The sequence below is a fragment of the Camelus ferus genome, chromosome 24 (genome assembly GCF_009834535.1).
Source record: "Camelus ferus isolate YT-003-E chromosome 24, BCGSAC_Cfer_1.0, whole genome shotgun sequence".
Lineage (NCBI taxonomy): Eukaryota > Metazoa > Chordata > Mammalia > Artiodactyla > Camelidae > Camelus > Camelus ferus.
The window spans coordinates 15103030-15127493 of NC_045719.1; the positions used below are offsets into that span (position 1 = coordinate 15103030).

General features: G+C 39.7%; 1 protein-coding gene across 1 annotated transcript in view; it reads right to left on the minus strand.

The window, feature by feature from the left end:
* The window catches only part of GAREM1 (GRB2 associated regulator of MAPK1 subtype 1), a 168100-nt gene that overhangs the window by 102859 nt on the left and 40777 nt on the right, over window positions 1-24464 (minus strand). Inside the window, 1 exon segment of the mRNA XM_032467181.1 lies at window positions 4406-4546. Coding sequence (XP_032323072.1) covers window positions 4406-4546 — 141 coding nt within the window.

Here is a 24464-nt window from a genome sequence, read left to right on the forward strand (position 1 = left end):
TTTCCCAGTAATTACACAGCAGAGAAATCAGAAAACACCTTGACCAAGTGACCCAAACCAACGTCACCGACAAGGGGCAAAGGGACACCTGTGCCCACAGATGTGACTCCCTGAGAAGGACACAGCCATCCCAGAGCGTATAATCTGAATCCAATCCTGAAGAGCCTGGGAAACCCACACTGAGGGCTATTCTGTAAAACAACTTGCCTATACTCTTCAAAAGTGTCATAAAACACTAGAGGCTGAGGAACTGTCCCAGATTTAAGGAGACTTAGAGAGACATGATAGGGAAATGCAGTAAGTGGTCCTAGACCAGATGCTGGCCTGGAGGGAAAAAATGCAGTGAAGGACATTACTGGGACAACTGATAAAACTGGAACAAGGGCTGTAGATTAAAGTATTAAATGTCCTGAATTTGCTAACAGTTCTGTGGCTACATAAGAGGATATCCTCGTTCTTAGGAAATACATAATGAAGTGTAAGGGGGACGCATGCTCTCAAACAATTCAGAATCAATAAATAACATGGGAGTGTGTGGAGAGAGAGAGAGAGGGAAAGAATAATAAAACAAACAGCAAAATGATGGTAAAAATGGGTAAACAGTATTAGGGAATATATTATACTATTGTAGCCTCGAAATAAAAATTTAAAAACAAACAGACAAAAAAAAAAAAAAAAAAAAACCCAGCAGCCAAAACAATTTTGGAGGGGTATCAGTGTTCAGCCTGCTTTCAATGAGCAGAAATGTTCTTCAATTTTTAATCTGTACTTCAAAATAAAGAGTTAAATCTTTAGAAACATTTTGCTGCTGTCATGACCATAGTCACCACCACTAACACTCACGGAGCACTTAGTAAGTGGTGAGCACTCAGAAAGGAGCTTCGCTGGCATCACCTCTTTTAATCTTCACAACTACCCGCAGAGAAAGGCACTGTAGTTATCCCCACTTTATAGATGAGGAAACTAGGAGCCAGAGAGGTTTAGTAACCTGCCCAAATACAGACAGTAAATGGTGGAACCAGGAATCCAACGAGGCTGATGACAAAGCTGGCAGATTTTATTACTATGTGAGATTTATTTAATTATTAATTTTCTTCAAAGAATGAGTGATGACTCTCAACCTAAATAAAACTCTAACATGAAATTAGTAACATATGCATGGATAAGGGTTTCTTCTACTAATTAAAATGAGAACACTAAGAAACCAGAGACGTAAATGATATTTTTAGTCTCCATAATTTACTTTATGTTCTCTTTCTTCCAAAGGCTGGACTTGGTAATAAATTCTTTGAAATAAAGCATGCCCCAGGCTGTTTTCTGAAACTATCTTTTCTTTTTTTGGGGGGGGGGGGGCGGGTAGCAGGGAGAAGGGGGGTAGAATTAGGCTTATTTATTTATTTTTTAATGGAGGTACTGGGGACTGAACCCAGGACCTCGTGTGTGCTAAGCACACACTTTACCACTGACCTATACCCTCCCCACCTGAGACACTTATCAAATGTCTCATAAACCACTGGGTCCTTGCTATGGACTGAATGTTTCTGTCTTCCCAAAATCAGATGTGGAAGCCTAAATCCCCAATGTGATGGTATTTGGAGGTGGAGCCTCTGAGAAGTAATTAGGTCATGAGGGTGGGGCCCTCATGAATGAGATTAGTGCCCTTATAAGGACAGACTTGAGAAGGATGACTGCTCTCTCTTGCTCTCTCTCTCTGCTATGTGAAGACACAAGAAAACTACCATCTGCAAAAACCAGGATGTGGGCTCTCAACAGACACTGGATCTACTGGTGTTTTGATCTTGAACTTCAAAAGAAATAAATTTCTGTTGTTTACAATCGATCCAGTCTATGGTATTTTGCTATAGCAGCTTGAACTAAGACAGATATATTTCAAGTTTTTTCTCCCTTTAATATATTTTCTTTCTTTTCACATGAAGTGGTGGGATTTTAGTGTTCATGTTTCCTTTTAGTCTTGGCACCTCAATTTAACTTAAACAAAAAAAAAGGTATCATTTGCAACACACTGCCTGGTTTCCCAATTAAGTGTACTATCATCTTTCTTGCAGATAAACAGTAATCTGTCGAACATACCATATCTTTTATCCCAGTGAAAGCTGAATGCCTGTTAAAAAAGTGTTCAGAACAATAAAAACATTTGCAAATACTTGCAGGTGTTTGGGAAAATCTTATCATCTGACACTGTGACTGTCCATTCCAGAACAAAGAATTCCCAATCTTGGCTACACAATTTAACCACAAGAGGAGCTAGTAAAGTCCTGGGGCTCAGCACACACTCAAGACCAGTTAAACCAGAACCTCTGGAGATGGGAACTATGTGTCAGTCATTTTTAAAGCTCTCCAAGTGATTCCAATGTGTAGCCAAGTTTGAGGTCCCAGGTGGAGCATCTACAGCCATAAAGAATTGTTGTCATTTACGTACAAATCCAGAGGATTCACAAAGGTTTTTTTTTTTTTTTTTTTTTTTTAGAACTGGTCTCACTTGTTAAGGAGTGTATAGTCCAGCTGGCAGGTGAAGATATTTGTATATACAGGACAAGGTAACTGAATGAAGACTGAGGACACGCGCCAAGTACATCAGAAGAAGACACAGGGACAGCAGGGGATGCTTGCACTGCACCCTCCCGATGCAATGACAGGCTCTGATAAAAGCACAGCCAGGGAAGGCAACTCTGGCTGGGGAACAGCGTAAATGGAGAAGCATCCAGGATGTCCGGGACACAGTGACGTGACTAATCTAGCTAGAGTGGAAGGTTAGAAAAGGTAAGTCTGGAGAACCAGCCCCTGGGAGGGCTTTGAGCAATAAGTCAGGAGACAGGTGGCATATGGAGTCTCTAAAGAGATTTGAGGACAGGATAAAGTGAAAACGTGCCCTTAGGATGACTGACTAGACCAAGCTAGTCATGATGGGTTTGGGGGAAAGACTAAAATTCAATCTACGAAATGAAGAACACAGCAGATTCGGTGAGATCGATATTTGATGAATCACAATCTTAGACCTTCCTTTTCAATTTTCCACAAAGGACGGGAACCAGAAATTCAATTCTGGTAAAACTAGCACAGATCTCACCTGCCATGGGGACCACTGGAGGGAGAGGCTGGGCTGGCAGGAGGGTATGTCTCATCCTCCGCCTCTCTGGCCTGGCCCTCAGGCTCACAGTCATTAATACTTTCTATATTACTTTCTTTCATAGCTATATGTCCTCCCTTTTTCCATCAAGACTACTCTGACAGCTAGGAAAGAGAATTCTACGACAGGATTTTAGGCAAGGGAACTTCTTTGTAATTTTTTTGGACTAAGGATTTTGAAAAGCTTAGTGATCTCTAGGTTACATCCAGTAAAGGAGACTCCTGGGAATTAAAGGCAGACCAAACCATTCATTCATCCAATTAAATACTTATTGAACATATGACACGTGCTGCTGTTCTGGACACGAGGAATACAGCGAGGTCCCTTTTCCAAACAGACAACTCTCTGGGAAATGTAGAGGTCTCCCTCAGAAACATGATGGCAGTCTAGAGCTACACAATTTACGGTTCATAGGTTGAAGTGTCCTGCTACAGACTTTTGAAAAATTAACGAGAGTAGAGAAAAAGTCAAGATCCTTCACATAATGAACTATATGCACTAGACAAAGTATAGAATGTATATATACATATATATGTGTATATAGAAAAATTAAAGTGAATTTTTTATAATTTTTTATAATTAAAAAAAATTCATAAGCTGCCACTATTTAAAATGTATTCAAACCACTGGATGTATCCTGAACTCTCAGATCATTGCTGGCACTTAGGAAGTGCTTAATAAGTTAGTTAAATGACATTGTTAAACTGAACGGAGCTCCAAGTGAGGCAAGCAGGCAGTTATTGTTTTGATTTAACTAAAGCAGAGACATCATCTCAGCTGCCTGTGTTCTCAATGCCTCCTTGCAAAGAGGGACGCGTCCAGGTATCTGACCTTCCAATCCAATCCATTTAAAACCAACCAGGAGGGTTGCTCGTGAAATGGCATCTTGTGAAACCATGACATCAATGTCACTCACAAATGCAAAGCTCAAGTTGTGCCCAGAGGCTGGCTACACATATTGACCATCATTCCAAGACGACAGAGGCGACCTTTGTGTGTATAACAATTTTCATTTTATAAATATCTAGCAAGAATCCGCACTGAACTAGATGCATTAATTAGAAATGCCTAGGACAAAACGAATCAGAGCTTTCGCTGATAAAATAACCACACACAAAGTGTTTGAGTCTTTTTTTTCTAAGTCATTATACTCTCTAGTTTATAGTCAATTCCTATTCTCTCGCTGTGGAGGAAAAAAAATGAGCATATCCAAGTTCCCTTTTTTGGTTTCTTCTTACCCCTAGAGAGAAGTTTTACCTGCATAATGTACCGGAATCTCAATCTTTGGCCCAATGACATAGTGCCCCTCCTCCAAGCTGTGGGCAGTGATGGTGGTCCACTGGCGGCACGAATGAATAAGAAGGTAGTCATGTTCCCGCAGCCCTTCGATGCATTCTCCTAGAAAACATAATTTTATATAAAAAGCTTAGAATTAGCATCTGTTTACTCCATTCTCTGCAACAAAATTTCATTAGTTAAAACTTCACTAATGCAGAAGTTGATAGTTTATCCAAGATAAGATAAAGTTCACTTCTGAATTAGCAATAAAAAAGGCATTCCAGACCAAGCTGATGACCGTACACAGGATTCCATAAAAACATTTCCCATTTATTTGCAAAGAGACTTTCAAATACCTCTTTCTATCTTAATGGTTATAAAGTTCAATGATAATAAAGCAAACATTTATGAAATGCCAACAATTCATTAGCCACCAATTAAATGCTTTGCATATATTATTTCATGTAATACAATCAACATTATGAAGTAGGTATTTCCTTCTTTACAAGTGAGAAAAATCAAGGTTCAGAACGTTATTCTAAGCTCACAGATTTAAAAAGCAGAAAAGTGCAGATTCAGGCCTTGGTCAGACAGATTACAAAGCTTATGCTCTTAATCACTACAATATAACTACCAAAAATAAATAATAAACATCTCTCTGTTTAGCACTTGAGATTAAATACCTGTATCTCCTTTTAAATTTTATCTGCTTTGCCAGTTCTCTCTGGCCTCCTACCAAATTTGCCAATCAATTAAAAATACTGAAGCTTTAATGCATACAAGTGAAATTATTTTTCATATAAATATTTTCTAAAGTAACTTTTCAGCATTTGAACCAATGACAAACTATTTCAAAAGAGAAATCTAGTGTCTGAAACTTAAAAGATGCCTTTTTTTATATGTTTAAACAATCCATCCCATTAATCCCGGTTTGGTAATTTCAAATGCTCGAAAAAAAAAATCACTGAAAAGACTAACTCCTTTATACAGAAAACAATAAGCCTTCCTTATTTTTGCCATTTATTATATCACAATAATTAAAATAACTATTAATGAGCTTCACTATGTGTTCTGAAATGACATTTACAGTCATTCTTAAAAGTGTCAGTACTTTTTCAATAAATAAAGCAGAGGAGACTGTCATGATCAATCTAGTTATTACAAACGTAAGTTATCTAATTTGCTTCCAAACCAATAAGGCAACGATCTTTAAAACAGTCTTAATGCAATAGAACTTTCTTTGTCACAGGAAATACAAAGAGTTAAAAGCTTAATCTGGGGAGAGGCGTTGAGGTGGGCAAAAGAGACAAGCCTGGACGGTTCCTTTGCAGGAGGGGGAGGGTCTGATTCCCAGGGGGGATTTTTCAACCGCTTCTGCCCTTCACTCTTTGGGAGGACCTAGGTTAAGACACCACCAGGGGATCACTGGTACTCATGAGCCCTTTGAATCTCTGAAGCACATCAGGGCAGGAAAGATCTGGATCAGAGGCTCCAAAGGAGAAATTATACAGCCCTCTACATGCTCTGCACCAGGAGGCAGAAGAGTGGGAAGGGCACATATACAGGAGGCAGCAGTTAGAAGCTCAGGCTCTGAAATCCAGCAGCCCTGGTGTAGTTAAAGCTCTGCCCCCATGGCTGTGTGGTCCTGGCCAGGAACCATCCTCTCTTCACTGGGACGGGGGGGGGGGGGGGGGGGGTCGCTGCTTCACAGACTGGCTGTGAAGAGATGCAGTGATGGCGACGGAGAAGGTGTAGCACAAGCCTGTCCATGTTTTATGAGGAACAATCAGGAAATGTCAGCTATTAATTTTATTGGAAGCTTTTCCTCCCTAAAACTCAATCCTTAAATAAATATTATAGTTTCAGTCCCATTACCCTCCTATAGGTGAGGAAATGACCTTCAGAGCAGGGAAGAAACTTACTCAAAGGTGCATGGCTAGAAAGTGGCAGAAAATGGACTTCCTTGTCCCTCTCTCTCCCCTGCCCTTCCAACACCACAGTCCTTTGCCTTGAAAACCACCAACAATAATCCAAGAAATGGAGAAATTGACCTTCACCTTCAAGTCTCACTCATTCACTCAACCAGGATGACAAGCGCTGCTCTGAGTGCCTAGGTTACATCAGGAAACAAAACACACACCCCTGCCCCAGGACGCTTACTACCCGCCAGGAAGGAGACAAGACAGCACCAGTTAACAAAAACGAGTGATGAAATTGTGAATCACAACGTGAAAAGTGCTAGGGGAAAAACACAAGGGATCAGAAATACACAAGAAAGGAGGGCCACATGCAAGTTTGTCATTGTAAGATATTCCTCATTCATCTATCCAACAAAGCATGTGTTTATTTTGCCTTTTTAAAGAAACACAGCTTTATTGAGGTATAACTGATATACAAAGAACGTCACATATTTAATGTGTACAATTTGATGATCCACAAACACTTACTGAGTACCTTCTGTGTGCAAAGCAGTGGAGGAGTGAGCAAAAATATAAAGAAGACCTGGTCTCTGCGTTCTCCTGGGTGAGGTGTGTTCACGTGTAGTTTCAGGCAAGGTAGGACAAGATGAACGAATGCTATGCAAGAGGAATAAGATACGGAGAGTGGAGATGGGGACTTTAGCAGAAAAGATCAACAAAATTTTAACAGGAATATATAGCATTTGGGCTGATCCTTCTATGAAGAGTGAGTTGGGCTTAGACTAGAGGGAGGCAATGGGGAGCCACTGAGGAGTTTTGGGAAACAGAATGGCTAAAACTCTGCTTTAGGAAAATTAATCTGGCGGTTCTACAAAAGATGGATGAGAGAAAGGAGAAACCCAGGCCATGGGGTGTATGCAGGAAACTCAGAGGGAATACACAGTGCCATTCAGAGAAAAAAGAAAAATGTCGTTTTCTGCAACTAAATTGCTAAATCATAAAAACTGTTTTAATTTTATTCCACAGTGGGCCCTAAAGAGGCAGCCAAGAAACAATTGCAGTCAAGTTAATCAAAATGAAAATTTAATGTTAAATCCTACTGCTTGCTGAAGTAGTAAACGGTCTATCAAGAGGATTCAGAATGATTTTTTGAAGCCATAAAGTTGTAAGAAACCAATGCCTATTTTTGAGCTTATGTCTTTTTTATTTTTTTTAAACAACTGAACCAAGTGCCTGCTGGGGGCAAAATAAGTTTTACAAAAATTGTCTAGAAGCAAAGCTTAATATAATTACTTAAAATATCTTAGGGCAGGTCACTACCGGAGACACTATTCAAATGAAGTCATGGAGTAAACAATTTTTTGTGATATAATTATCCTGTTGTTTAAGTACTATGTATAACATACTAAAAAAATTATATATTTAGCTCAAAGATGTAGTAACAAGAACTCTGAAAGAACAGAGTGTTAAATTCCAAAATATGTTAATACCATCCTGAAATTTCCCCCACATGTCCTGGGATATGTATTATTTGCCTGGTTTGACCTTGATCCCCTTCAACATTGTCTCACATACCCGTTGAAATTTTTAATGTTAAGAGAGCACAAACCCATGAGTCCTTTAAAGTAAGTCTGCTTAAAAAAAGAATCAACCTTAAAATTTAAAATAAGTATTTATCACCTGGACACGCACACACACTGTTCCTTTGTCTGCTGGGCAACGTGATCTCTTGATTCACCTTTCTGGTCTCTCCTGCTCTCAGTTTTCCATCCTTTACGTTAATGGTAATTGCAGGAGTTAATTAAGGTCTCACCCTTAGCCTGTTCACTTTTTCTCCCTCCTTTACAACTGTATACATCTCTCAAGGATCCACTTAGTGATGGACAATTCCTAAATCCATGCATTCGGTTACTAACTTCTATTCTGAGCTCAGAGTCCACACTGTATGTTACACATTTCTCCCTGGACATCCCTTACCAGTCATTCAGGCATTACACATTCATTCAACAAACACGTAACAAGGACCAGCCCAGTTTTGGGACTTGATAATGCAGTAGTGAACCAAATACCTGCTCTCATGGATTTACCCTCTTAGCTGGGGTTTCAATCTTCGTTCTTCACTCTTTCAATTGATTTAAATATTGCTGCAGATAAAAACTTTAGCACTGCTCCTCTTATTCTTCTGCTCATATCTGCATCAGTGGTTCCCATCCATAATGAGGTTTTACTTCCTTGGCCCAGTATTCGAGGCCCCCATGATCGAGCTGCAAAGATTCTATGCCCTATGTCTCCCACACCATACATTAGAGCCCAAAGAACCCCATTCTCTGTTCCACTTACACGCTGCATTTTCACACATCTGGGCTCTCCCCTCCTTCTCTTTCATTTGCCTGAGCCTTGATCTCCCAATCCCTACTTCCTCACTACTCATCCTACTTGCTGAAAGACTAGCTCAAATGCTACCTCCATGAACATCTTCCTGCTATAAATCCCAATATTTCTCATTTAAGTGGTACTCATTTTGCAGCTCAGCTTATAGTCTATGGTGAAATTATAAATTTCTTTTAGAGCTATGAGCACAAGGAATTCAGACTGACTTTTTAGAGTTCATATATATTTGAGTGACATAATAAAAAAAATGAACACTATGAGAATTATAAGCATTTTTTTCCCTTCTAAAACTAGTCTTTGCATTCATCAAGGTTGAGAAACATGGAGTTAAGGAACAGCTATTCAAGACCATAAATGCTCTTGGAGGAGATCCTCTCTAAATCATCCAGTCTTGCCAGCATCCACAGCAATGCAGTGAAACAGCCCAGATTCACTGCCTCATGGTTGTTTATTTTTTAATTGAAGCATAACTGACATAACATTATATTAGTACAACACAATGATCTGATTTATCATCTGATATATCACAAAATGATCACCCGACCATACATAGTTACAAATTTTTTTTCTTGTAATGAGAACTTTCAAGATTCACTCTCCTGGCTACTTTCACACGTGCAGTACTATATTACTAACTGTAGTCACCATGCTGGATATTACATTCCCAAGACTTATTCATTTTATAACTGGAAATTTATACCTTTGGACCCCTTTTCACCCATTTCACCTACTCACCCAGTCCCCGCCCTCAGGCAAACACCTATTTTGTTTTGCTTTTTAAGCATTCTATAATAACATGTATCTTTATTTAGAATATTCCATCCCAACATTGAATCTTACATTTTTTTTTTACGCTGCTTTTAACTATCTTAGCTTTGTCTGGACTGTAATTAAATGCGCTAAAGTTGAATGTATGCGTTAGTGCATAACGGTAGTCCTTTTATACATGCATTACTTAGAATGTGTCTGAATCAGTTCAAGTAGTTATAGAAGGTCTGTCACAGTAGAATCCAAATCTATGTTAAGTGCTTTTTAAATTTTTAAACATGAAGACGAAGTATGAGAGCACTCAGATGACAACTGGTAACGTTTTGACATTAAACCTGTTAACTAACTGCTGATGAATTTCGTATTAAGGTTGGGCTGAGTCCAGAGAACAAAGCAGATACATCTCCTTGTTGGTTTGTTTTTGCCCATTCTCATGTCATGTAGAACAAATGTGTGATGTTACACAATTCTCTATTGGGAAATTTTGGCAGCTGGAAAATTAAAGTGTTTTTGATTTTCCACATTTGTGTCTCATTGTTTGCGGTACTGCATTTCACATCAGAGTAACGGGCTCAGCCAACGGTTTGGGGTGTTTTCTCTACAGAAGGTGCACACTTTTAATCCTTAACTCCTAGACTCCCTGACCCTACTTTGCATAAAAATATATATTACTTATATTATCGATTAATTTTTCTTTTTTAAAAGTATGCTCTTACCCCTGATTAGCTTGGTTTCTTCTCAGGACGCTGGTAGAACCCTATCTGCGGTGGGTCCTCACATATCTGTTGACTGACTAATATGGCTCTGTTGGAATACTTTGATTTGTTAATCCATGTAAAATGAGAATGAGATTTACTGAACTTGTTTGTTTTGGTCTGTTATGGACATAATCTGTTCCTTATGTCAGAGCTAAGTCTAGCCAACAATGGGTAAATTCATAGGTTCTATGGTATCTGTGTTGCTCTTACTACAGATCTAACTGAACAGTTGGGCACTGCTGTATTATTTTACCAATGTTCAAAGGAAAGCTAGGTCGAGTGATAACATTGTACGTGTGTGCTTCCTCATTATTAATAAATAGTGTTGCTTAATTTTCATTATGTGTTACTTGACCTTGCAATCGTTTCCATGTAGAAATGAAACCTACTGAATTAAATACTCAAACTCAGACCTGCTATATAGCACAGGGAACTATATTCAATTTCTTGTAATGAGCTGTAATGGAAAAGAATTTGAAATAAATATATGTATGTATATGTATAACTGAATCACTTTGCTGTACACATGAAATTACTATTATAATCAACTATACTGCAATAAAAAATAAGAATTAAAAAAATACTCAAACTACTGCATTTCTCTTACAACTTAAGACATTTTTAAAAAATACCTTTGACGGCAGGGGCTGATTACCAGGCAGGTTCCCTCTTCTTTCCAATGCCCCTTGCAGCTAAGTGATGCAATGCCATTGAGCGCTAAGCCGATGTGTGCCAGCGGAAGTGACATTTCCCACTTCCTGTCCTGGCCTTACCCATGAAAACTGCCCACATCCTTTATGCTCCTTCCTTGGCCACAGGCTGAATATTGATTCCCAGAGGGATCCTGGGACAAGCTGAAGATTGCACAGTTGCCAGCAGTCTGGGCTTCTTAATTAATATACAGTGGCACAAACCACCTCTCCCCATTTGGTATCAATAAACCCACATGGTCATTTTTCATTACCAAGCTCTCACAAATGGATATATTTAACTACCAGATGAAATTGAAGGTATTCCCCCCCTACCTTTTTTTGTTTTATAGTTTGCAATAAGAAATAAGGGCAGCTCCATTTTCTCAGACCTCTCCTTGTACATAAAACATTTTTCTTTTTAAAAACAGGTTATTATTTCAGGCTAATAGGAAGCTTTACATCAAGCATGACTGTTGACTTAACCACAATTAACTTGTAGCAGGTTTTTTTGCTGTTGTTGTTGTTATGATTCACCTTTAACTTAGAAAGTGGCAGAGATTGCTAGACATCCACAATATCTCACTCACTCCTCGTCCTTGGTAATAGCCAAGTATTCCTAATGTGGAGAGAAAAATAATGTGTTTCTGTATCAATGGCAAAAGCAAGGAAAAAAAAAAAAAACCCATGAAGAAAATGGTGAAGCAACTTTCCTAGAACTTAGCATCAACAGAAGACTTTAATGTCAGGGTCAAGTACCTCAGTGGTACCCCATGCTGAGTGCCATGGAGAGGAAGTCACTCCACGGCCAATGAGTTATGCATCTATTGGACCATTACTAAGACTCAAGACCCAGTAACTGATTCTCAACTCCTCCCCTTGTATCTCATTTTGGCCATGAGTCTGCATCGTAGAAATTCTAGCAGAACCCACGATTAGGAGCTCCCTGTTCTCTGAAAACGAGTAAGAATGTCAAAGAAAGCAACTTAATTCTGTGAAGCACAATCTATAATAATATGCCAACCCAATCAGGAAGGTTTATTGACTAAAGTACCAATCAGTTCCTTGACTGACTAAAAGTATCAAAAGTTTAGAAAGATAAAACAAATGCTAAGAAGCCACTAAGTCCACACAGCACCTGTCTTTCCTCGGAAGCACACAGGTATGAAACCACCAGGAACCCTCGTCTGCTCAACTAGCTCATCAGCTCTCTTTCCCTTCTGGCTTGCATTCCATCAGATAACCGGGCACAGAATAGGTATATACCAATTGCTTTCTAAATGAACAATCCTGGGTAGAAACTGGTGAACATTCACATTAAGTACGTCTAAGTACAAATTAGGCACTAAGGTCGTCTTCAATATTTAAGTCCCTCAAGGAAGGCAGAGTATTTAAGAAAGGCTGTTTTTTCTTTCACGTATCTTCTATTGATCTCATCCCACCCTAACTAAACACCCATAAATCTCCACTAATATCCTTTCTTTTGATAAATAACCCTGTTCAAGGGTCCAAAGGCTGAGTTCAAAGCAAGTGAAAGAGTTTTTACATTTTATGGTTTACTGTGAAGTCCCAAGAAGAAGAGAAGGAAATAGAGATTAATTTAGACAAAGCACTAAGTGGTAGTGGCGTCCAATAGCTTCATGGTGAAATCTAAGGAAAAGGAATGTATGACACAAAAGAGAAAGATGCTTTAAAAAGAGAGCGAGATTAAGGGTATATTATTACCTCTTTTCAGATGAACCCTGGGACAAAAGACTCCCTTTGCAACGGCAGATTTACCAGGAATAACAGACTCCTGCTGTATGAAACAGAAGTATGCCTGCTTAAGTCAAATCTGAAATTTTATGCTCTGAAATTCTGGACTGTACCTAGTATTTAAAAGATAAGAATTCTATGCCAGGTGATTTTTTGAAAAACAGGTAAGCAGTTGTAGTATCAATATTTCTACAAATACTGGAAATATACTAAGTCTTTTTGTACAGTGCCCGTGGACGTATCACGGAATCACATTTCTGGCAGGTGAGGAAGGGGGCTCAGGTTTTTACAGGAAAATAACATTGGCAATTGATTAAAAGACAGTACATAGATAACCCTCTCTCTGTTAAGTCTGATACACCCCGTATGTCCTTCAGGGTTGGACACTGAACATAAGATGATGCCCCTGGTAGGTGTGACGTGTGTATTTACCACACAGCCGCAAGGCAATGTTCACACCAAAAAAACCCACACAGAGACCAAGCATCGGAGCAGGCAGGCAGCATCTCAGGCTCTTCTGGACACCAAGCTCAGAGAAGGGAGAGCAGGCAAAGGCACCAGGCACAATCCAAGGATCCCCGCTCCCCGCCCTCAGCTCTCTGCTTCCACTAATTCAAATGAGTGCACAGTGACTCCACATGTCAGGTGGAAGGTGGTGTGGGATCTCAAAACAGCCTAAGATCTGGAGCCAGATTTAAGTTTGCATTGAGATTCTAATATTTACTAACTGCATGGCTGTAAATTACTCAGCTTCTTTGAGCCTCAGTGTTCTCGCATTTAAAATGATGCTAATAGTACTGAAAGGAAGTTGGGATGATTGCATGAGGATAAATATATAAAGGGCTCAGGATAGTCCTGTGCAGATAGAAGGCTTGTGAAAAATACGACTTTGATTTATTTCCTTCCTTAATGAGTTCCCTTTCTTTTATCAGCCAAGCTCAGGTACACAACACAGCTTCTCTGTCTAATGAGAAAATGCCCGGCTAAAGTGTAACGATTTACATTTGATCCTTCACATCAACTATTAAAATAAAGGGGTGATTTTCACCAGGTATAAATGTCATGTTAAATCCAACAGTTTTATTTCAGACTCACAGGATTTTCACAGTCATTTTTAGCTTCGATAGTGGTTTAGAGTTCCTTGAGCTTCAGTACGGGACAAATAAAACAAATATAAAATACTGAAGAATCAAACTAAAAAACGCAATTCACTGCTATAAGTTACACCAAAAGATACATTCTTAGAAGAACGTTTGAATTATATACTTGACCGTTTTTAGAATTTTCTCACTTTGAGTGGATTTCCAAAAATCCTGCATAGCCTTAAGAAGAAAACAGAACAAGATTTTGAAAAAAAGAAACAAAAGACACACACACGCCATTCTTGAAAATCTAATGCTGTGTCCAATGTCAACATGCAAAACCACTGAATTTTAATATTCCCTGTACACATAAAAGAGGGGTAATGAGAAAAATGCAAGTAACACCTGAAGTTTGTTTTTCCTGAGCTGCCCTGAAGGCAGAAGCTAGACAATGCTTCACCTCTATGACTTTAAAATACATGTAACAAAAAAGTTCAACGTGAAAAAAACACCAAATTAAAATACTGGAAATTAACAGTCAAAAACTTAAAATCAAATGACCAAATTTTATAGACAGGTCTAGAAAGATATCGTAAACTTACAAGAAGTACATAGTGTCTCTGATAAGTAGGGCGCAACTTCTTAAAATAGAACTGGAAAACAAATCAAACCAAAAAAAAAAAAACCCTTTCTTCATAAAAAAATCTAAAAAATAACTACCCCCAAACCAGGAGTTTACAGATATTGCTGGAAAGACATCATCAATTAAATTGGCTACTTACATCCCCTAACCAATCATATTGTCTACAGATAAAGTATTAGTACAAATTTCCGAGGCAAAAAGTAACAAGAAAAAAAATCACTTTGACACTGAATCCTCTGTACGTACACAAGGCCATTTCCTGAATGTGTAATCTGAGACATGGACTATTTAGTTGGCTTGAGGAAAGGCAAGATACAGCTGTAGGAGTTCTCAACTATATTATGTACACATACACTTTTTAAAATTAAAAACCAATTTGAATGGATCAAAATTATGTTGGCAATTATACATCAATGGTCACGATTCGCCAAGTTTCAGTTATGTTCAATTTAAATAACATTTGAAAGGTTTTCACAAACATGAACAAGTAATGTGTAGCACAGTCTGGTTCAATAAATCAGGCCCCCCCCCCCAACCGAGCTCCATCAGTGAGTCACTGTGTGAACGTGACCAAATGACTCAGAATGTGCTAAACTCGCCCAGCTAGATACAGTTGGAATATAGTCAGGCATATATAAATATATTGAATTTTTTTCAGACAAGGGCAAACCTAATTAAAGAAATTTATCCAAATAACATGGATACATTAAAAACGAAGATGGAAAACCTTCTACCCATTCCATTCTCCCTTCGCGGCCTAAGAAATCAAGAAATCATTTTATCCAGGGGACCAGGGTCCAGAATGTTATTCCACTAACGTAATAAAAAGATAGAGGGAGAATATTTTCTTCCATTTCAGTATTTTTTTTTTGAGATGCAAGAGAAATAAACACTAGAAAGAGGGACCAAATAAAACCAAGGAGACTAAAATAGAGCAATCACATACATATAATAAAACTGACAGCCTGCGTGCTTTCCCCCCCAAGTCAGGTGGTCAAAATGAGGTATCTTCTCCTTGGCATACTTACAGACTGCACTGGTGGGACACTGATGTCCACGTCAGGTCAAGTGCTCCTCGTTGCTGTGTTCCATAAACACCCGCCAGCCCGTCCCACACGTCTCCTTCTGCTCTACATCCCAATCCCACCTCTGCTGTGGGATAGCCACGTCCTGAGCTTTTGCCTTCTTCTATGAGTGAAATAGGAACGACAGACCCACTCCAATGGATAACCTGAGAAACATCTTCTATAGCAGTAGCTATACCATTGCCAAGAGTTAAGTCAATAAAGTGAAAAGGAACAGAAATTACATTCTCACGTCACTTCAAGCACCATAATACTTTAACAACATGGAAAGATTGAGGCCCTCCCTTCCGATCTCCCCACAAAGAGCTAGGACCCATACCCAGCATCACAATAAGACATAACCAGTAAGATTGGGCTCAGGGTTTTAAAAACAAAAGAGGGAAAAGAAATAGGATTCTACTTAATTCAGTGTAGTCATGGCTATGAGGGCAACAGGTGGAAAACACACTAAGCTTGAGAGATGGTAACACTGCAACTCTGAAGACCAATAATCAGCATTAGTAGAGAAACAGAGCAAGGACAGTGTATTAGTTTTCTATTGCTGCGTAACAAACTACCACACACTTAGCAGCTTGTACAGAGGTCAGAAATCTGGCAAGGCATGGCTGAGTTCTTTACTCAGGGTGAAATCAAGTGGCTGGCTGGCTGGGTTCTCACCTGAAGCTCGGGGTCCTCATCTACACTCATTTGTGTTGTTGGCAGAATTCCGTTGCAGTTGTTTTTTTCTTGCTGGAGACTACTTACTCTAGACTTGTAAAGGCTGCTCTCAGGTCCTTGCCCTGTGGCTCCCTCCTTATCTAGGGACAAGAATCTTCCTTGTGCAGAATCCCTCTCATGCTTTGAGTATCTCTGACCTCCTCTTTCATAACCAGCCAGAGAAAACATGTCAGTTTTAAGTGGCTTGCCCTGATTAGGTTGGGCCCACCAAAGCTAACCTCTCAACCTCAAAGTCAACTGATTAGGGAGCTTAATTACATCTGCAGAATTCCCCTTTGCCATAAAACGTAGCACCATCGAGTATAACACTAGGGGATGGCGATCAAGGGGGCCTTCTTAGAATCCCACCTACCACAGACAGTAACCCAGGAAGAAAGCTGGTTATTGCAGCACAGAGCAGACACAGAATTTAAATCAAGAATATTATGAATAAACTTTGTGTCTCTTCCAAAGAGACTTTATGGGTAAAAGTCATCAAAAATCAACGTATGCTTTGAGATGCTAGGATATGAAACCAGTTGTCACCTTTTGCCCAAGGTGAGTGGAAAGGCCAAGTGAGAGCAAAGCTCTGCTTACGCGTTTACCCTCTCAAGTAGAACACGGCTGCAACTCTGAAGAAAAACAGACTCCAACGATCAGATAAATTTAATTGAGAAATGAATGCAGCCAAAACTTATTCTTCTACATTTAAGAATCAAGTTTAGCATAACTTCCAACAATTTCACTTGGCTTTTTAAAACTAACTGAATATAATCATCGTAGCTTTAAGTTGTTTCAAAATTATTACTCTATATATGATGCTTAGGTCCCAAGATTTCTTTGCTATGCTCCTTTGATTGACTTAAAAGTAAAACCCTAGATTAGAGGGGGAAAGAACCTTTTTATTCTGAAAAGAAAGTGCTGGCTACTGACACGGGGAGGGGGGAAATGTGCACTCCCATTTTGAACTCCTTGCATCTCTACTCCTGGGATGCGTCTGACTACTGCTGGGCGCTGACTGGCTCCTGTTGACTCCTCTGCTCTTTGGATTTCATGATGTTGACCTTGAACTGCCACCCTGGCTGGGATTAAACCACCATCTCCCTCGCCTGTCTATTCCAAGGACCACCAGGAAACCACACACCTTTTAGGAGGTTTGTAAAGGACACTTTCCATTTAAATTGTAATGAATGGAATCCAAAGCTGGATGCAAGACAGCGACACAGTACTTAACTGCATTGGTTTCATAAACAGGAATGTCTTCTGCCTTGGAGCTGCCCTGCATTAGAGGATCCAGCAGCCGTGGGTGCCTCAGACCATTCCCACTTACGCTGACGCTGGAGTTCCCTCCCCAGTATTTCTGCCGCACGGATCATTGCAGAGAAATATTCATAAACACTTCCGGGGAGATACAGAAAGGCCATAAAGTTCAACCCAGAGTCCTTCAGATAGAGGGCAATGAAAGGGTCGCTAAAATTATATTCAGCTTTGCCAGCTTGTTTGTTTGTCCTGATACCAGCTGCACTTAGAGTTGTATGGAACTGTCAAACACGGGCCATCCTTGAGCTCCAGATTTATACATCCATCTGCCTTCTGGATATCACCAGCTGAATGCACCATGATAACCTGAAAACTTGATATACCCCAGAATTATGATCTTTCCTCCAAAAGCCCCTGCTCCTCCTTCCTCAGCCTCCCCATCAGCCCAGCAGTCACTGCCAATGGCCCTTCCTCCCTCATCACCTACGTCCAACTTCTCAAGTCTTACGGATGCCTGTTGATTCAGACGCAACGGAATGTAGTTATTAACAGTGTGGATTCAGTTCACGTCCCCAAACTGCCACTTACTGGCTGTGTAAGTCAGCAAGTTATTGAATGTCTCAGTGTTTTCAGTCCTCTTGTCTGCAAAATGCAGATGATGACAATACGAACAACAGTGTCTACTTCCCGGGGCTGTCGTGAGGATTAAATGATGAGTAAACATAAAGCACTTACACCAGGCACCTGGTACATGGTAAGCCCTCAATTAATCTTAGCTAACGTTACTGTCATTTTTCTAACTCAGTCTCTCTTCACTCCATCCCTCTCTATACATCTCCTCTGTTCTCGGCTTAATACAGGCTCCCACCAGCTCTTGGTAGGGATATGGTGAGTTTCTGTCTAGATTCTGGCAGCCGGTTAACCTAGCTTCCATTTTGCTGCAATTAGAGTCTTTCAAATGCAAATCTGCTCTCATTATTACCCTGCTTGGAAATCTTCAATGGCTCTTCACTGCTAAGAGAAAAAAGTCCCAAATCCACAGAGTACAGCATGGAACCCTTCCTGACCTGGCCACAGCAAGCACTCTGGGAAGGTCTGAGGCATGGGAGCACCAAAGAAGGGCTCCATTGGTTTCATCCTGTTGCCTAGAATGCCCTTCCCCCTTAGTTGTTCAAGCTAGAAATTTCAGAGGCCAACACTGCCTCCCCTGTCATCTTCGCAAGGGATCTGTTCTTCCTTACTTTCTTCCAGTGCCACCTTAATGTTAGAGGACAGTCTCAAGTCCCTATAAGACCTATGCAAGCCTGACTCAGGTTACCTTTCCAGCATGTCATCCTCCAGCATGGGACACAAACGGAGCTACCCAGGGTTCTCTGGAGCAGACTCCATAAGGGATCTGCTTCTCTGTACGTGCTTCCATCCGCCTGGGATGCTCTGGTATCCTTTCTCCACCTGGGAAAACCCCTTTCTTGGTGAAGTCCTTGCTGGTGCCTTCCTTCCACCTTCCACCCCACAGAGGGGACTGTCTCCTTCTCTCACCCTCTTGGCACTCTGTACACATCCTGCCCAGGGTCCTCCTGATTGTAATGACATTTCATACTTGGGCGCCCGCCTTCCGTGTTAGGCTGGGAGCTCAAGGTCTTGGCAGCCCAAGTACTTAATACGAATGCTCTATTTACATTTGCGGAATGAACTTCTGTGTAATTGGCATTCTGCTGTCATTTTTCACTCTTTAAATAAAGAATGAGAGTCTCACCATGTGACATGATTTCTTACAGAACAGAATTTGGGATTCTGTTCCTCTGCTAATGTAAAACTCAAAGCGTATCGACCCCCAGCATAGACTGCTAGTAGAAAGTTAATGTAAAAAGATGGGCTCACCATATGAGGCAATTAAAAAAAAACTCTGAATGAAACAGTCATAATTAAATTTGGAATCATAGAACTTTAGAATTTAGAACTAGAAGGAAGCTTGGAAAACCTAAACGCCACCTGCCTTCATTTCACATCTGAAGAAATGTTCACAAGGTTCCCCATCAGCGGCAACAGAGGACTTCCGGCTTCTTAGTCTTAAACCACGCAATCCCATTCCACTAGATGAAAAGGAAAACTGAACCGCCCATTCTATAAATGATTTACCCAGATCTCACAGGAGCACACATGCAGTGCACCTGAATTGTACACCTCAATGTAGTTTCAGAGCAAACCCAGCCCAGGTGACTACCGTGAAGAACAGGAAGACAGATAGCTGGTTCTGAAGTCTGAGTGCAGAGTTTGAATCCCGACCCAACACAGGCTGTGTGATCCCAGTTAAGTACAGTAATCTGGGAGGCAGTTTTCTAATTGAAATGCAAAGAACGGCACTTCATAAGCTGTTCCGAGGATTAAATGAGAATGTTGATGAGTGCATTAAGTGAATCATAAGCCACACGATTGCCAGAAAGTAATAAAATAAACTTTAAGGTAAAGTATTAGTTGACACTGTGGGCTTCTTTTAGCACCACACACTAGTCACTAGCTAATTGTTCTGTTTATCCTTACACTCTTCTCTCTCTCTCTCTCTCTCTCTTTTTTTTTTCCACTGTAGCACTTGTTCTGCTCATTAGAATTGTGCTACATCCTAAGTAAGGAAAAGAAAGGTAGGTATTACTTGAATACACAAAAATTCAGGTTTTTTTTTTTTCAGGCTCTAGTCCAGTGACAAAATACAAATATCTCCTTAAAATAAGGTTACGAGTTTATTATCAGCCTACAGCTGTATAACACAGATTGCTACTTCCTCGTATAGTCAGACACAAGCTCAATGTCAAGGAAGCACAAAATCCTCAAGTTACAAAGGGCATCAGGGATCATCTAAATTCTATCATGTCTTTAAAGCATATTTAAGTGAGAAGCTTAACTAGAAAAAAAGTCACAAATTATTATACGATTTTATACTTCAACACAAGAGTTAATTATTTCATAGCTCATACTTGACTATAGATTATATTTGCCTGTTACTAAATAGAACATTTGAATGTTCCATGGAAGAACATTCATATGCTAAAATCTATGCTACATTAAACTTGAGATAAATACTTAGCTTATGACACCGAAATCAACACAGAAATATTATTAAAGATTTCTCCCTTTGGTCATTAAATCTCACTGATCTTTATTTAGCACATACAATAACGTATAAACATGTGAACACACAGTGTAATTTCTACTTGGGATCCCATTTTTAGGAAAGAGACCATAGTTACTTATGATTATAAACTAAGATGCTAGGATAAGATCAAAGTCAAGGTCAAGAAAGAGGAAATAATCATGGATGTGCCCCAGGCTACAAATCAGTATTGCATGAATTTGGTTCAAATAAAATCAATTTACCAGGGCCTGATATATTTCAAACCAGCAAGGCAAAAAACTGGCATTAACAATATAGAGATATGGAGTATATTTGGAACTGGATAAAATCATTTTCTCTCAGAATACATATTTAAACATATTGAATACAATTTTAAAAATAAAGCTTCATGCATGGCTTTATTCTGCTGTCAACTTAACACATAAACAGAACTTGTGAACATCAGATGTTTTACCCATTTTCCTTCGTGAAACATCCTTATAACATTCTCTTAATTCAGCATGTTGTCAAATAGTACTTATTAAGCACTATTCTCAGCAAATGAAACAGAACAGCCCCTTGTTCTGTGCTGTAATTTGGCACAGACAACGTCCTCACAGGCTAGCCTTCCAAAGGGTATATCAGAGCTGTTCTAAAGAAAGATCACAACAGTAAGGCCCAAGAAAAAGGCACTTAAAATTCTGTCCCAGTCTCAATTTAGTGTCTGTGATTGAGGAAAGTGTCAACCAAATCATCACTCGGCCCCTCCCTTCCACTATTTTCACCCCAACGGGTTGGCAAACATCAGTTACCACTCACTTATATATTCTCCACTATAAACCTGCTTAGGGTTTTCTATATATTTCACTTTTAAACTCTATCAACTTCAGCAACTCCCACTTAAAAAAAAAAAAAGGAAAAGAGAAACGTTTCCATATTTAGTGATAGGAAACACAGTGACGTAACCAACTCATTAAACTGCCGTGGTGGCACAAAGTTTTATCTGGAGACTTTCCCCATTAATGGCTGTGGAGATTTTCCTCGGACAAGAGTTTTTTATTTTTAAATGTGATTTATCACTGTCTTAGGTAAACAGTGATTCCAAGTACACAGGATAGACATTGCAGAAGGGGGTCTTCGGCTTTGGTAGCCTGCTGATTGTCCAGGTCTAAGAGTGTCTTTTCAGTGGCTACAAGAATTCATTGTGTGCTCTGTACTGTCTGGTGGTTCGGAGCAGAGAAAAGAAGAGAGGCATGAAAGAGTCAAGAAATACGAGATATTCCTGTGACCAAGATTTTAAGTCCGTTAGTTGTTTGGCGAATGCGTGGAACCAACCTCAAAAGAACAAGGGCCAGTCAAGGGCCCAGGCTGTCCGGTCCAGTCAAAGACCCACGGACCAGCCAATCTGCCTACGATTCCATGCCTTGCTCTCTTTCGCAAGAAGTAATTCTTTTTATCTAACCACGTCTCTCTGGAACCATTTCCCTTTCTTCAGTTCTTAGTGAGAAAGGAAGCAACCAACCGCTCGGGGTCCTTCTCATGACAACCCTTCACACATGCGAAGACTTATTAAGTGGCCTCTTGAACTTCTCTTTAAACTAAAGACTCACAACTCCCTCACCCTTTCCTCATGGGCCTTATTGTTTATAGCCCTTTCGTTCCTGCCATCGCTCTTCCCTGGACCCTTTCCAGTTGTCTTTCTTTAGCCCTAGCGTCCGAAGAGAAAATAAAATGTTGACTAATGGCCTGGCCAACAACGGGCAAAGCAGGATTATTTCACTGCTCTTACAAATTGTATTCTTTTACTGATAGTAAAATGTGAATCTCAGGATCTAAAGAAAAATACACACATGACAGCAATTCTTGCCTCAACTTATAATTCACTTTATCGTCTACAGGCTTGTTCTTTCAGTTTCCTTCTGCTGCACATGAGTTTCAGTCTTCAGATGTGTTCCTACTTTATTCTATGGAAATTCCTCTTTGTAATTCTCCTTAGAGCTGTCACAACTTAACCAACTCAATCAATTTAATATGACCTGAATAGCTGATGAGTTTGTCACTTATTTTATCAGTTCACTCCTAAGTTTGTATTATTGCCCTCATTGCTCCAGCTTCCCACGATAGCTGCTGGGAGCTCCAAGTTTAGGAGAGCCGTATACAGTTGCCACGGCAAAGCAACAAAGTGGGTATCAAATTAACTAGGATAGGAGCTTTGCATTGGTGAAGTTAACATTCTGCAAGAAGCACAGCTCATTTACGAAAAATTAATAGTAACTACCATTTAGTGAGCAGTGATGATTTTCCCAGGAACTGTGTTAAGTGTTGTCTCTAAAGGTCAATAGCTCTATAAATTCTTGTCCACAAATTTATAGATGAGAAAAATGACAGCTCAAAGAGGTGAAATGACTAGCCCAAGGTGCCTCTGTTAAGACGTGACAGAGCTGGAGAGAGACCAGTAGCGCCTGCCTCCTGTAGTTAGATTTGCAAATCAAGTGCTCACTTCTCCAATGGGGACAATGGTGACATCCAAGGTAGCTGTGGTCTGGGTGTAACACCACTAGCACGAACAGAAAAGCTGGTAGGAGCAACATGCTTACCACCCACAACCGCACAGGCAAGTTTCGACTGCAAACAACTGTATCATTATACTGTCATGTCATGAAAATTAAAGTCAGGCACGTGGAAGATAAGTGATACTCTGGGTTTAAATTAAGCATCTAAACTTGGAAAGAAAAGCTGGCATTAAACTCACTGAGACAACTAAAATGACTCATAAATATTTCCTATTTTCCTTCCAACCATAAAAAATGTGACCTTTCAAAAATGCCACATCATTTACTGATGTATTAAAGCTATAGTTTCTAAATTTGAAAGTTAAAGTTCTTAGGTCTCAAAAAAGCTCCAACATACAACAGCATGAAGAAAGGGAAGGAAAGGGGTGCAGTGCAATTTAAGAAAAATTGCATGAGAGAATATGACTATATATGGAGGCAAAGTATATTGTAGAGCATTCTAAAAATGGTGATGGATTACGTAAGGGGTAAGGGAAGCCATCCCTTTAAAAATATATAATGCCATTAAAAATGTGGTGATCTTTAAGAGATAGAGCAGCCACCTGGAGGAAAATTATTAGAACAGCATGACAGCTGGTAAATGAAAATAGTTGAAAAACTTACGATATTTGCAAGTTTGATAAACTGTGTAACCTTCCTAAAGGCCACACATCATTAGAGGCTTTAATTATAATAAGCTGGCAAATTTAAATATGATATTGTAATAGATCACTTTGGGGGATTCTCTGTAGTTTAATTCTTCATCATTAAATGTCACTCTTTCCCCAAAGAGAAGGAACCCCAGTTGCAACATTTGAACTACACGCCCAACTTCCAGGACACAGGTGACTGGCTCGAGGCTGGATACATGACCCCAGATAAGCCAATCAGACCATTTGCCATCTTTGCAGTTCCTCACTTCATCCTTTGCTGCATTCTTGCCCTTGGATTTCACGATACTCCTGTATTCTTTTCTAAATAAGCAGCTTGAGTTTGTCTTTATCATTTGCAAAGCTCTAGCAAAAGTTTACATTTTCAAAAGCATTTACAGAATGAATTTTATGTTTCTCTGTGTGCTGTCCCTTTCCCTGAAAAGATCTCTCTCTAAAAACGAAGACTGCAGTGATCACTTCCTTTTATTAGTTAACGGGAAGCAAGGACAAGGTCAATTTTGGAGCTGTCTAATCCATTGCCCATGTTAACACTTGTCATCTCCATCAAAGAATAAAGGGAAATGATGTCGCAGTTCAAATCTGTATTCACTGTGAGGCTTTTCGTATATCAGTAACAAGTTAATTCAGACTATCATTATACAATAGCTATTAGAAATT